This window comes from Leucoraja erinacea, chromosome 5, assembly GCF_028641065.1.
Source record: "Leucoraja erinacea ecotype New England chromosome 5, Leri_hhj_1, whole genome shotgun sequence".
Taxonomy (NCBI): domain Eukaryota; kingdom Metazoa; phylum Chordata; class Chondrichthyes; order Rajiformes; family Rajidae; genus Leucoraja; species Leucoraja erinaceus.
The window spans coordinates 25,411,965-25,425,176 of NC_073381.1; the positions used below are offsets into that span (position 1 = coordinate 25,411,965).

Below are 13,212 nucleotides of genomic sequence, written 5' to 3' on the forward strand. Positions count from 1 at the left end.
ATGATCAGCCATGATCATATTGAATGGCGGTGCAGGCTCGAAGGGCCGAATGGCCTACTCCTGCACCTATTTTCTATGTTTCTATGTTTCTATGATTGCTTTACCCTCTACTTTGTAACATCGCAATCACTTCTAACACAAAAAAGACTAAGGCAGACACAAAATGCAGGAATAAATCAGCGGGTCAGGCAACGTCTCAGCAGAAAAGGCTGGGTTTCTCTGTGTTTCGCTACCCCAGAGTGTAGTGGAGGCCAGATTGTGGAGGTATTTGGAAAGGAAATAGATAAATGTTTGGAAGATTGTGAATGGCTATGGTAGCTGTTGTGGAAGAGGACACAAGGCTTAGGGCTGATCTGCCTGGAACAGTGGGGCACGTTTGAGGGTGACATGGACTAATTTCTACTCCTACTCCTCTACTCCTCTATTTTCTGGTGTTCATATTTGCATGAACAATCTTGAAATTTATTTTCATTTTTTACTTGGTTTACCATCTATCGACACATTCCAGGTAAAATAAGATGAATGCTACCATGAAAAAGTTTTTAAATCCTTTATTTTTATATTCTCTACGCTAGTTGAAATCGGAGGTCTGGACCGAGTTAGTTCCAATGACAATCCTACACCCAGGCTATGTGGACACCTGCCACAATTATTTTCCTGTTCAACAGCATAAGCGATGGACTCACATCCGACTTAACATGTATCCAGGTAACTAACCGTTCAATGGTAGACACAAAATGCCGGAAAAACTCAGCGGGACAGGCAGCATTTCTGGAGAGAAGGAATGGGTGACGTTCTTCATCTGTCTTCCATCTGACTTCTTCTCTCTGAAGTAGGGTCTCGACCAAAACATAATTCATTCCTTCTCTCCATAGATGCTGACTGTTCCGCTGAGTTACTCCAGCATTTTGTGTCTATCTTTGGTGTAAACCAACATCTGCAGTTCCTTCTTACACATCCTTTCATTGGTGTTTCATTAAATAATAAGCAGGGAAAGATATTCCAGGCATTCCCTAAATAAATAAAGGTTAAATGAGAAAACAAACAAAATCAGGAGGGAGCAAATCGGTGATACCAAACTCATGTTTTTGAGAGATATACATCCGAGATGGACAGGGATTTTGTCAGCGTTGGCTGCAGAAGTGCTGATCATGGAGATGAAAGCTCACAAATAAAAGTTAAATTCATGTTCCAAAGAACTGAATCTATTTCAAGTTATTGGAAGCAATGTTTTTGATTTAGAATGGATCCACCAATATGATAACATCACAGCAACACATCCTTCTGCATTCAGGCCTATACAATTCCATCAGGTGTGGAATGAGCTTCCAGTGGAAGTGGTGTCGGCAGGTTCATTGGTATCATTTAAAAATAAATTGGATAGGCATATGGATGAGAAGGGAATGGAGGGTTATGGTATGAGTGCAGGCAGGTGGGACTAAGGGAAAAAAGTTGTTCGGCACGGACTTGTAGGGCCAAGATGGCCTGTTTCCGTGCTGTAATTGTTATATGGTTATATGTTATATGGTTATAACTAGCAAAGTAGGAAGGCAGTAAGGAGAATCCTAAGATTACCATCACTGTCTATCAGCTCATCCTACTTCTGAAGAGAAATGTTGTCTAATACTTAGCATGACAAATAGACATGCCCGCTGTTTCCTCCTGGTCCATTCTGGACATCAAGGGTACTTTTTACCCTCTGAAAGCAATACTTTCATAACACGCCCTTAGAAGTAGACAAAGGTGACTGTCACAAAGGTTACCAAGTTCCCCTACCAATAGCTACTTGTATGAGCAGCTTTAAAGCTGCTTTATCTACTTTAAGAATCCTACAAGTCAATTCTTACATTCATCTCCCATGCTACTTGCTTACAGAATTCTTATTTATATTATCTACTGTGCAGATCAGTTTTGGTACACAATGCCTGCACAGTAAAGGCACCAGTATGAGCAATGGTTCCCTTACCTTAAATAGCATCCTCAGTTTAGATGGAAGGCTATGGAGGTTGTGGAGAGAAACACGAGCTCAAGGTTCGTGCTGCAGGAGATGGTGAGTTTAGGGTGCCTCAGTGGCGCAACGCTAGAGTTGCTGCTTTACAGCACCAAAGACCAGGGTTCGATTCTGACTGCAGGTGCTGTCTGAACGGGATGCTGAACACTGATTCTACATGCTGATATTGGCCTTCATTGTTTGGTTTAGAGATACAGCGCGAAACAGGCCCTTCAGCCCACTGAGTCAGTGCATACCAATGATCCCCCTATACTTACACTATCCTACACACACTTGGGACAATTTATAATTTACAGAAGCCAATTAACCTACAAATCTGTATGTTTTTGGAATGTGGGGAAATCCCTGCATGTCACAGGGAGAATGTACAGCCATCACCTGTAGTCAGGATTGAGCGTGGATCTCCAGTGCTGTAATCAGCAACTGTACCGCCACACCATCGCGTTGCCCTTCTTATGGCACATTGACCAAACACTACGTGATACTTATACCTGGTTTTCTTTCTTTAGATGGTGGGATTGCACGGCTTAGACTTTATGGCATAGGCCACAATGACTGGACAGCAATTTCACAGAGGCAAACAGTGGATTTGGCTGCAATGACAAATGGAGGTGTATGCGTGGGATTCAGCAACGCTCACTTTGGACACCCTAATAACATTATAGGTAAAGTAGTTACGATACATTTCACTCCAAAGACTTTTATTAAAAGAAATAGATGATTTAATTTATATGGTTTAACAAGATGCATAGTTAACTAGTAAATAGTCAATAGCCAATAGTGCTTTATTTGTCACATATGCAACTGCACAGTGAAATTCATTTTGCACATATTTCACATGCAGGCACCGCCAATTTTGGTGCCATTATTGAAAGTTCAAAGTCCGGTGTTGGAGCAGATCCAGTGAACCAACGTCACTCTCCTCTCCTCACTCGCCCATCTTTGTGTTGCGGGGAGCGATTCCTGCAGCCAACCTTGAAGGCCCTGGAGGCATTTCCCCGGTTCACCCTCCTACCAGCCGACTTCTCCAGCTTTCTCCCGGTTACACCATCTGCCAAGCCTTCAGCCAGGTTCCCGCTCCTCCACAGACATCTGACCGCAGTGGGCAAGTCGGGCCTACTTGGCGGGAGTGACCCTTACTTGGATATATATCTAATGTTCTTATTCATCATGGAGGAACTTTCCATGAAGAATAATTTGAGTATCAAATCCCCAATGAGCCCAGTGCAGTTTTACTCACATTATCATCAGTTTCATGTACCTCAATTGTTGCACTTTGTACTGCCGAGAAAATTAGAAGTAGTACCTGGAATCGGATGGGAATTTGGAGCAACAGCCCTTTACACAGCAACTTTGTCAGGGAAAATAGGAACTTTACATCTTGCATGATTTTATTCAATGTATTGCTAGTAGAAGAATTAATACAATCATATTTCTACCATTAATGCATACATTTCAATATCCGTTGTCCATTATGTACAGGCTTTAAAGTCACCAGCGTTTCATTTTTTACACACGGCAATTTATTTTGTTGTTTCGGTAATGAGGTGGACACCTCACAGAAATTACTGATCAATAACATGTTTGATCGACATGTTTATGTTCCATGGTGGGTTTATTTTCCATGGTCCGCCCAAACCACATTCAAAAACCCCGAGATTTTTCAATCTCTAGCGAGTTCCACTTTTACATTCGCAATCCCTCCTATTGAAATAGAACAATATTACTTTACAATTACAAGCATATTTTTACTAATCTTTCCTAATCGAAGGTTAGTAAAAATATGCTTGTAATGGTAAATGAATTTATAATTTATATTGTTAATCTGTATCAAATATGTTATTGATCAATAATTAATTTATTAATAATGTCAGGCAAATTAAATAACCCTTCAGAAAAATTCTGCTGATGCTGGAAATATGAAGAATAAAAATAAAATGATGGAAGTACTTAGCAGACCGGGCAGGGTCAATGCAGAAACAGAGGTAATATTTCAGGCTGATAATCTTTTACAAGAACCCTTTTCATGAAAAGTCATTGACCTCAAACATTAAGTGCTCCTCTCTCTCCACAGAATTACAGTGCATCATCCACATTTTTTGTTTTTGTTTTAAATAATCCTTCCTCTATTTTAAGTTCTTCTCTTGCTACTTTAATATTCCTAACATATGATTTTTCACCGAAGGCATTGGAAGGTCTAAGGTTATGTCTGATGGTTGGGAAACTGCCCGGAGACTGGACAGACCAGCAGTATTAAAGGTAGAAAACCAAGAGTTTGTTCTTCAATGGTCTGTTCAGCAGTCACACTTATTGCTTCAAATTTATTAAATATAATTTGGATTGACCTTGGTCCTTTGCATTTTGTTTTCCAGGCAGATGACCAGGGCATTCTACAGGTACCTGGTTGTGAATGGGCTATTTTTAAACTGGGGCATCCTGGTGTAATAACACACATTGAGATTGACACGAGCCATTTCAAAGGTATGTTGAAAGAGCAAAAAATGAAATCCAGAAAAAAGCAGACAATGTTTTTTACTAGCACATCCCATGAAAATCGACATTTATTCCATGCCAATTTATATAGCAAAATATTCCCTAACGACACATCTATATACTGCTTTAAGTGTGTGTGTGTGATAGGACTTGTGACTGTGTGTGTGTGTGTGTGTGTGTGTGTGAGTCCTTGTGTGATGTGATAATGTGTGTGTGTGTAGTGTGTGTGGTGTGTGTGTGTGTGTTTTTGTATGTCAGATTAGAGTCATTTTCAGATTAGATTTTTGGCCTTTGATTCTTTGGTCCGCCAAAACCACATGCAAAAACTCCGAGATTTTTTCCATCTCGCTAGCGATTTCACTTTTACATTCGCAAATCCACTCCTCATTAAATTTCGTCGTTTTTTATGTACACATTTTTAATAAAATCCTTCCCCCCCTCTCACTCACTCATTTTTTCGCCTCCTGCTGGCCAGCCTCCATAACTGCTGCTGCCGCCCGGCTCTCCTCCAAAAATGGCGACATTTTTCTCATTTCGTGGGCGATTTTTACTTCCTACAAACAACTCCCCCTGTTAATACTCCCCCCCCCCCCCCCCCTCCTCTTGTGGGGGTCGTTTTCCGGTGGGCCTCTGTCTCCCACGCCCTGGCTCCACTGGGGGTAGTGGGAGCCAAAGATCACCTGCTCTGGTGGCCCCCTGCTGCAACTGGGTTGCGCCGTGTCCTCCTCGCTGGCTTGCACTCCTCTGATCCGCAAATCCCAGCGCCGTCAACGTCCTGTCAGGCCCTGTGAGGCGCATTGAGGGCGTACACAGCGTCTTGATATCGTACGCAGCGTCTTGACATTGTACACAGCATCTTGACGTCGTACGCAGCGTCTTGACGTCGTACGCAGCGTCTTGACGCCGTATGCCTAGCACGTGGCATTGCACGATGACGTCAGGCTGCCCCCTCCCCTTGCAGCCGCACGTTGCGGGAACAGACCCAACAGGTCTGCACTTGGTCTAGTTTATATTAAATCTTAAATGCGCACATTATAATTAAATAAACGTTATATAATTATATTCTCTCATCTCCAGGAAAGCACCTTCCAAATTGTGGCAGATTAGGTTAGGAATGGGATTAAACACAACAGCTCAAACTAATTCACAAACTCCTCTGGTTCTCACAGTTCCCAGCTGACATCATCTTCTCTGGCTCCTGAGTTCCGGGAAGTCCATCCAGGAGGTAGACGTTTGAATGGACTACCCTCCACCTTGACCTCCACCTTGCTCTGTTTAAAGTCGCATTTGCAATGGTTTTAGAGCCAGGAATTATTATCGGAGGGAGGGAGGAGAGAATGTATTCTTCCAATCCTTCACCCTCCCCTCTACTGCTCCAATATATGTTTTAACAGAGTTAGCAGTGAGTAGGATTGTACTAGTGGATGAAAATGTGAGCAATGCAGGTAAGCAACAAACTTTCTGTCACCAGGTAACTTCCCAGATAGTTGCCTAATTGAAGGGTGTGGCATCACACCAGAGGAGGAGAGAAAATGCATTGATGCAGAGTGGAAAAGCTGTGCCAGCTTGAAATGGAAAATACTGTTGCCAATTACTAAGGTATGTGACGATAAACCATGAATTAATCTGCTGTTGCCAGGTTACATGCACTGGGATGATCTGTAATTACGACCATCAAGCCATTCTGGAGCTCACAATTCCTGACCCTGGAGGAGTGAGAAGTACATTCATTGGTAATTGCTCACAACCAAAGCAGATAATTTCAGGGCTATTTGGAGAGTGCAGGGAAATGAGTCTACTCTTTCAAAGGACTGAGGTAGACACATTCGACTGAAAGGCCTCGCTCTGTGCTGTATTAATTGATGGCTGCATTGGTTGATGTGCCATTGCTCTTGTACAATACATCTTGGAAATCAGGAATAAGCTGAGGGGCTGATGTGGATACCTGCAGACATGTGCATTAGGAACATGAATAGATCAGTTGGTTCCTCAAATCTACTTTCCTATTCAATAATAATGCATTGCAAAGTGGATGAGGTATTAAATGAATCTTTCACATCTATATTCACCAAGGAGAAGGACATGGAAGATAATGAGTTCAGGGAGTAGTACCTGGATAATTTAGAGCAGGTACGTCTTAAGGTTAGATGTTATGAGATGCATAAGGGTTGCTAAATCCCCGGGGCCAGATCAAGAGTCAAGAGAGTCAATTTAATTGTCATTTGGACCCCTAGAGGTCCAAACGAAATGCCGTTTCTGCAGCCATACATTACACACAAATAGACCCAGACACAACATAATTACAATTTTACATAAACATCCATCACATAGCTGTGATGGAAGGCCAAAAAAAACTTATCTCTCCACTGCACTCTCCCCCCCCCCCGATGTCAGAGTCAAAGTCAAAGCCCCCGGCTGGCGATGGCGATTGTCCCGCGGCCATTGAAGCCACGCCGGGTGGTGCGAGGTCGCACACCAGGTCTTGGTGTTGGAGCCCCCGGTGTGCGCTCGCAAGTACCCGCGGCCGTTCCAGCCGCGCGGGGCGGTGTAGTGAGGCCCCGCTCCAGGAGCTCTTCGACCCCGCAACTCGGGCGGGAGAATTCGCCGTTGCAGGAGCCCCAGAAAAGCGGTCTCTCTCCAGGGAGCCGCGGGCTCCCGGCGTCGCTGTCCGCAGACCCGCAGCAGCAGCCCCCGACTCAGCAGCGGCATCGGCAGCAGCAGCAGCAGCAGCAGCAGCAGCGTTCCTCCACCGCTCCAACCGCTCCGGTCTCGGCCAGCTCCGCGACGGCAACGGTGAGTAGCACCAGAGTCCCCGGCTTCTTCCTGTTGGAGGCCGCTCCTCGTTGCGGCCTCAACGACAACGGAACCCGACGAGAAAAAGGTCGGGTCTCCAGTGCAGGGAGAGATTTAAAAAGTTTCCCCCCCCCTCCCACCCACCCCCACCCCCACCCCCCCACACACACACACCCCAACAAAAAACACAAAACTACATTAAAACACAGACAGAAAATAATAAAAACGCGGACAGACTGCAGAGGCCGCTGCTGGCCAGAGCCGCGCCGCCTACCGGATGTAACATAAGTTAGGATGTTACGGGGAAGAAGATATTGGGGTCTGAATGGAAATATTATATCTTCATTAGTCAGTGGATTGGAGGAGAGTTCATGTTGTTTCTTTATTTAAATGCATCAACACGGATAAGCCAAGCAATTGCAGGCCAGCGAGTCTTACCTCTAGGAAGATTGTTGGAGAACATCCTTGGAAATAACATTTATGTACATTTAGAAAGCCAATGGCAGATCAAGGATAGTCAGCACAACCTTGTTAGGGGAAAATCCTGCCCCAATCATTTGACAAAGATTTTTGAGGAGTGATGAAGATTTTGATGAAGATTGGTAGATGTTTTCTATATGAGCTTTAGTAAGGCATTTGACAAGGTCCAACATGATAGACAGGTCTATAAGATTAAAGCACATGTAACCCAAGGTGAGATGGTTGATTAGATCAGAAATTGGCTTGGAGATAGGGTGGTGAAAGAAGGATGCTTTACTGAATGGACTCTGCAATCAGTGGTGGGCTGCAGGGATCAGTGATGGGACTGTTATTTGTGATGCATATCGATAAATTGGATGTGATTATAGGAGGTCTGTTAAGTAAGATTGTGGATCATGAGGAAAGTTGTCTAACCTGATGATCTTCCAGCAGCACTGGATATCTGTCTCCAAATGTGTCCATGGGAACTGCCTGTAAATCAAAGAGTCCTCTCTGTACAAGGCTGTTCTGGATGAACAATGACAAAGACTCTTGCATTCTTCTCCAGACCCTCTTTGCAATTCTGCACATTGCAAAGTGATTGGCATTCACTCATCTCCATAGCAGCTGTACTGAGGGCAGCGTGCATCGGTAGTAAAACTCAATGATACAGAAAGTATCAGACCGGGAGGGCCCCTCTTATCGGCAATCGAGCGAGGGCTTGGTGCTTATATGTGAGTTCTGGCGATGAGGCATTTCGCCAGACAAGCTCTGCTCAGTGAACCACGCCACATCAGCAGGATCTTCATCAGTTGGGCAAATGGGCTGAGGAATGGTTAATGGACTTTAATACAGGTAAGTGTGAGGTTTTAGCGGTCTGAGAAACGACTACTGGAGTTTTCAACAAAACTTTATTCAAAAGCTCAAGCCCACATCCGTGGTCAGGGCTGAACTAACGCGCGCAAAAGAAAATCCACGCGAAAACAACAGCCCCTCCCGAGTCACGTGACCGCGGCTTCCGAACGCCGGGTTCGATATCTACAAGGTATTGTATTTTGGTTAGTAAACCAGGGCAGGACCTTCACAGTGAATGACAGGGCTCTGGGGTGTGTTGTAGAGCAGAAGGATCTAGGAGTGCAGATACACAGTTCCCTGAAAGTGGTGCCACGGGTCGATAAGGTGACCAAGAAGGCTTTTGGTACATTGACCTTCAATAGTTATGATATTGAATATAATAATAATAATAATAATAATAATAATAAATTTATTTATATAGCACATTTATAGTCAATTTTCATTGACCCCAAAGTGCTTTACATATAGAAGATGGGATGTTATGTTACAGTTGTACAAGACCATGGTGAGGCCTCAGTTGGAGAATTGTGTTCAGTTTTGGTCATGTTTTAATAGGAAGGATGTTGTTAAACTGGAAAGAATACAGAGACAATTTATGAGGATGCTGGCGAGACTTGAAGGCCTGAGCTCTCGGGAGGAGTTGGACAGACTAGGACTTTATTCCTTGGAATGCAGAGACTAAGGAGTGATCTTATGGAGGTAAATAAAATAATGAGAATCGATAGGGTGAATGCACAGTATTTTACCCAGGTTTGGGGAATCAAAAACCCTGAGGACATTGGTTTAAGGTGGGGAAAGATTTAATAGGAACTCGAGGGGCAGTTTTCACACAGAGGATGGTGGATACAGGAGGTAATTGAGGCAGTTAGTACAACAACTAGGCTTGAAATCCATTTGGACAGGCAGATAGATAGGAAAGGTTCAGAGGTTTATGAGCCAAATGCAGGCAAGTGGGACAAGTGCAGATGGGCTCTCATCTCATGTGTCTTAAATTTCTGGACCGGCTCACCATCTGGTTCTTGGCAAACAGCTTACAAAATTCCAATAAACAATGTCAACTGCCCTGCCTCATCAATCTTCTCAGTTACTTCAATACATTATTTTTGATATCCCATACATGGGACCCTTCTAGGATTCAAGGGTCGTTTTGCATTTTACATATAAAGGCAAGACTTTGGTAGAAATTCTTCAGAATTGTGAAATTCCACCTGATTTACCCGTTGAGAATTCTGCCCAGTGGATAAATTATGTAACATCTCCCTCTCCCTCTCTCTCCCTCTCCTCTCCCCTCCCTCTCCCCTCTCCCTCTCCCTCTCTCTCTCTCTCTCTCCCCTCCCTCTCCCTCTCCCTCTCTCTCCCTCCATCTCTCCCTCTCTATCTCACTCTCTCTCCCTCTCCCTCTCCCTCCCCCTCCCTCTCCCTCCTCTCCCTCCCTCCCTCTCCCTCCCTCTCCCCTCCCTCTCCCTCTCCCTCTCCTCTCCCTCTCCCTCTCTCCTCTCCTCCCTCTCCCTCTCCCTCTCTCTCTCTCCCTCTCCTCTCTCTCCCCTCTCTCTCTCTCTTCCTCCCTCTCTCCCTCCCTCTCTCTCCCTCCTCTCTCTCTCTCCCTCTCTCCATCTCTCTCCCCCTCTCTCCCTCTCTCCCTCTCTCTCCCTCCCTCTCTCCCCCTTTCTCTCCCCCTCCCCCCCCCTCCCCCCCTCTCCCCCCTCCCCCCCCCCCTCTCTGTTTCCCCCCTCTCTCTCTCTCTCTCGCTCTTTGTCTCTCTCCATCTCTCCGACTCTCTCTCTGGCTCTCTCTCTCCGGCTCCGTCTCTCTCCCTCTCTCTCTCCCTCTCCCTCTCCCTCTCCCCTCTCCCCTCTCCCTCTCCCTCTCCCTCTCCCTCTCCCCTCTCCCTCTCCCCTCTCCCCTCTCCCTCTCCTCTCTCTCCTTCTCCTTCTCCTTCTCCCTCCCCTCCCTCTCCCTCTCCCTCCCTCTCCCTCCCTCCCTCCTCCAGTGGTGATCACAACTCCTTCCCCTCTCCTCTCCCCCTCTCCTTCTCTCCCTCTCCCTTCTCTCTCTCCCTCGACCTCCGTCTCTCCCTTCTCTCCTCTCTCTCTATCCTCCTTCTCCCTCCTCCCTCTTCCTCTCTCTCCTCTCCCCCTCTCCCTCTCTCCCCCCCTCTCCCCCCCTCTCCCTCTCTCTCCCTCCCCCTCCCCCCTCCCCCCTCTCCCCCCCCCTCTCTCCCTCTCCCTGGAGTGGGAGTAGTTTTTTTCCAGTTGTTTGCTCTATTTGGAGGTCACTGTATGAGGCAACAACTTTAGTGCTTTCACAGATTTATGTTTTCCTCTTGGCTGCGGAGTCGATTTGGTGAGTTAATATTGTTAGTGATTACTTTCAAATAAGGAACAGGTTAATATTTAAATAAACATTCCTTCTGGTAACTGTGGAAAGCAGGGCTGAAAAAAAATGTAAATTTGCTTTGTAAGGCTGAACAATTGGGTAAATTTTATGTTTGTAATAATAAGTGACAATTTAATTCCTTACCTGAAATATAATCAGGAGCTGTTCAATTCCCATGACTTTAGCACTTGTATCTCTTGGCTGCACCCTTTCACTTTCCTTGTGAGCAAGACCGAGCTTAGATATGCCAGGAATTGTTAAAGTCTGTATTTAATTAACAGTTCCTTTAAACCTTTACCATGTCATGGCTAGCTGCACTCTTGGAGAAATTCTATCATAAACCACAGGCTGTTCACATTCTGGTGAGTTCAGTGCTTAGCTCCCAAATTTGACTCAAATAACATCAGTTATAGTGAATTATGTTGGGTTAACTTGCATTGTGGATTGAGTAAAAGGTTGCGGCTCCTGGCCTGTCCAATGTGTAGACATGCTCTCTTAAAATGGCAATTATCTCTGAGCTCAACGATGTTCAGCTTCAATTTCCTAAATTATCTCTAACCATCATTGGTATTGGTTTATTATTGTCAGACGTACCAAGATACAACAGCTGGTGCAAAGAGGAATCCACCAAAGTGTAGAACACAGTGTTAAAGTTACAGAGAAAGTGCAGATTAAAACAAGTGCAAGGGCAGCAATGAGGTAGGCTGGAAGATCAGGACTACATCCTTAGCTTATGAGAGGTCTGGTTGCAGCGGGGAAGAAGCTGTTCCTGAATCTGGTGGTATGTGCTTTCAAGCTTTTGTATCTTCTGCCTTTATGGGAATGGAGGGCGGGGGAAGAGAGGAAGACAGAGATGTAAAACATCATGTAAAAGGGACAGAAGTTTAGGGGTAATATGAGGGGGAACATCTTTACGCAGAGAGTGGTGGCGGTGTGGAATGAGCTCCCAGTGGAAGTGGTGGAGGCAGGTTCATTGGTATCATTTAAAAATAAATTGGATAGGCATATGGATGAGAAGGGAATGGAGGGTTATGGTACGAGTGCAGGCAGGTGGGACTAAGGGGAAAACATTTTGTTCGGCATGGACTTGTAGGGCCGAGATGGCCTGTTTCCGTGCTGTAATTGTTATATGGTTATATGGTTAAATGGTCCTTGATTATGTTGTCTATTTTCCCTGGGCAGCTTGAAGTGTAGCTGGTCACCTAGGGGCACCGCATTGACGGCAGCCTCTGACAACATTCTGTCTGTTTTTCTGTCTTTTAAAATGTTTTAGTCAGTTTTAAAAGTTTGTTTTGGTGATTTCTTTAGCTTTTCTATGTGGCGGAGGGGGGTAGGGTAAGGGGGAAAAAACGTTTCCCAGTCACTTCCTGGCGAGGACTCTGAGTCGCATCCTCCGAGTCACATCCTCGCCCCTCCTCCTCGCGGCCTACCACCTGGATTGGCGCGGCCTTTCCTGCCGGGGACCTGGACCAGAACTTCAGCAGCGGCGGCGCAGCGCTGGATACATCACGGAGCGGGCGATTGCTTACCTGGATCGCCGTTGAAGCTCCGGAGTGTTGGGCCTGCTGCTTCAACATCGGAGCTGTGGTTTGTAGAGATTCCAGTGCGGGCGGCGCTGACCTTAACATCGCGGAGTCCTGGGGCCCTTTGCCGATGGGCCAGCAGCTTTGAATCTCCGCTCAGTGTGGCCTGTGGACTTCGGGAGCCGAGGACTCAGGTAGGAGGTGGCTGATTCGGATGTCCAAGCTGCTGAGGGTGTCCTCCAGTCCCGATGTCGGACTTCCATCACCCCGGCAAGCGGGCCTGAACATCGGGCCGCTCGTAGTGGCAACAGTAGGGGGTTCGGGAGCCCCCCGACCATGGGAGGACAACAGAGGAGGATAACTGAATTTTGGAGCCTTCCCTCACTGTGGGAAACTTTGATCCCACTGTATGGGGATGTCTGTGTTAAGACTATCGTGTTATGTGCTCTTTATTATTCGTATGGCTGTATGGAGACCACACATTTCACTGTACCAATTGGTACGTGGCAAATAAATGTATCTTGTATCTTGTTTTTCTGCCTACTTACATTGTCCTTTATGAAGGTGTTTGATTGTCTGTCACAGTCTGTGCCTCAAAATGAAGTCTATTGATGAATGGGTATGATAAGGTGATAATGTTCAATGCAAGGTGGGAGGAGCAGCACGATAGACTTTCATATTGTGTCTGCATGATATTTGTTC

General features: G+C 45.6%; 1 protein-coding gene across 2 annotated transcripts in view; it reads left to right on the forward strand.

Annotated features, from left to right (window-relative positions):
• allc (allantoicase) overlaps positions 1–13,212 on the forward strand; it is a 33,037-nt gene that overhangs the window by 17,416 nt on the left and 2,409 nt on the right. For both annotated transcript variants that reach the window (XM_055635260.1, XM_055635261.1), the window contains exons 7-11: positions 576–708; positions 2,521–2,676; positions 4,197–4,270; positions 4,384–4,492; positions 5,976–6,103. In XM_055635260.1, the coding sequence (XP_055491235.1) occupies positions 576–708; positions 2,521–2,676; positions 4,197–4,270; positions 4,384–4,492; positions 5,976–6,103 (600 nt within the window). The remainder of the gene's footprint in view (positions 1–575; positions 709–2,520; positions 2,677–4,196; positions 4,271–4,383; positions 4,493–5,975; positions 6,104–13,212) is intronic.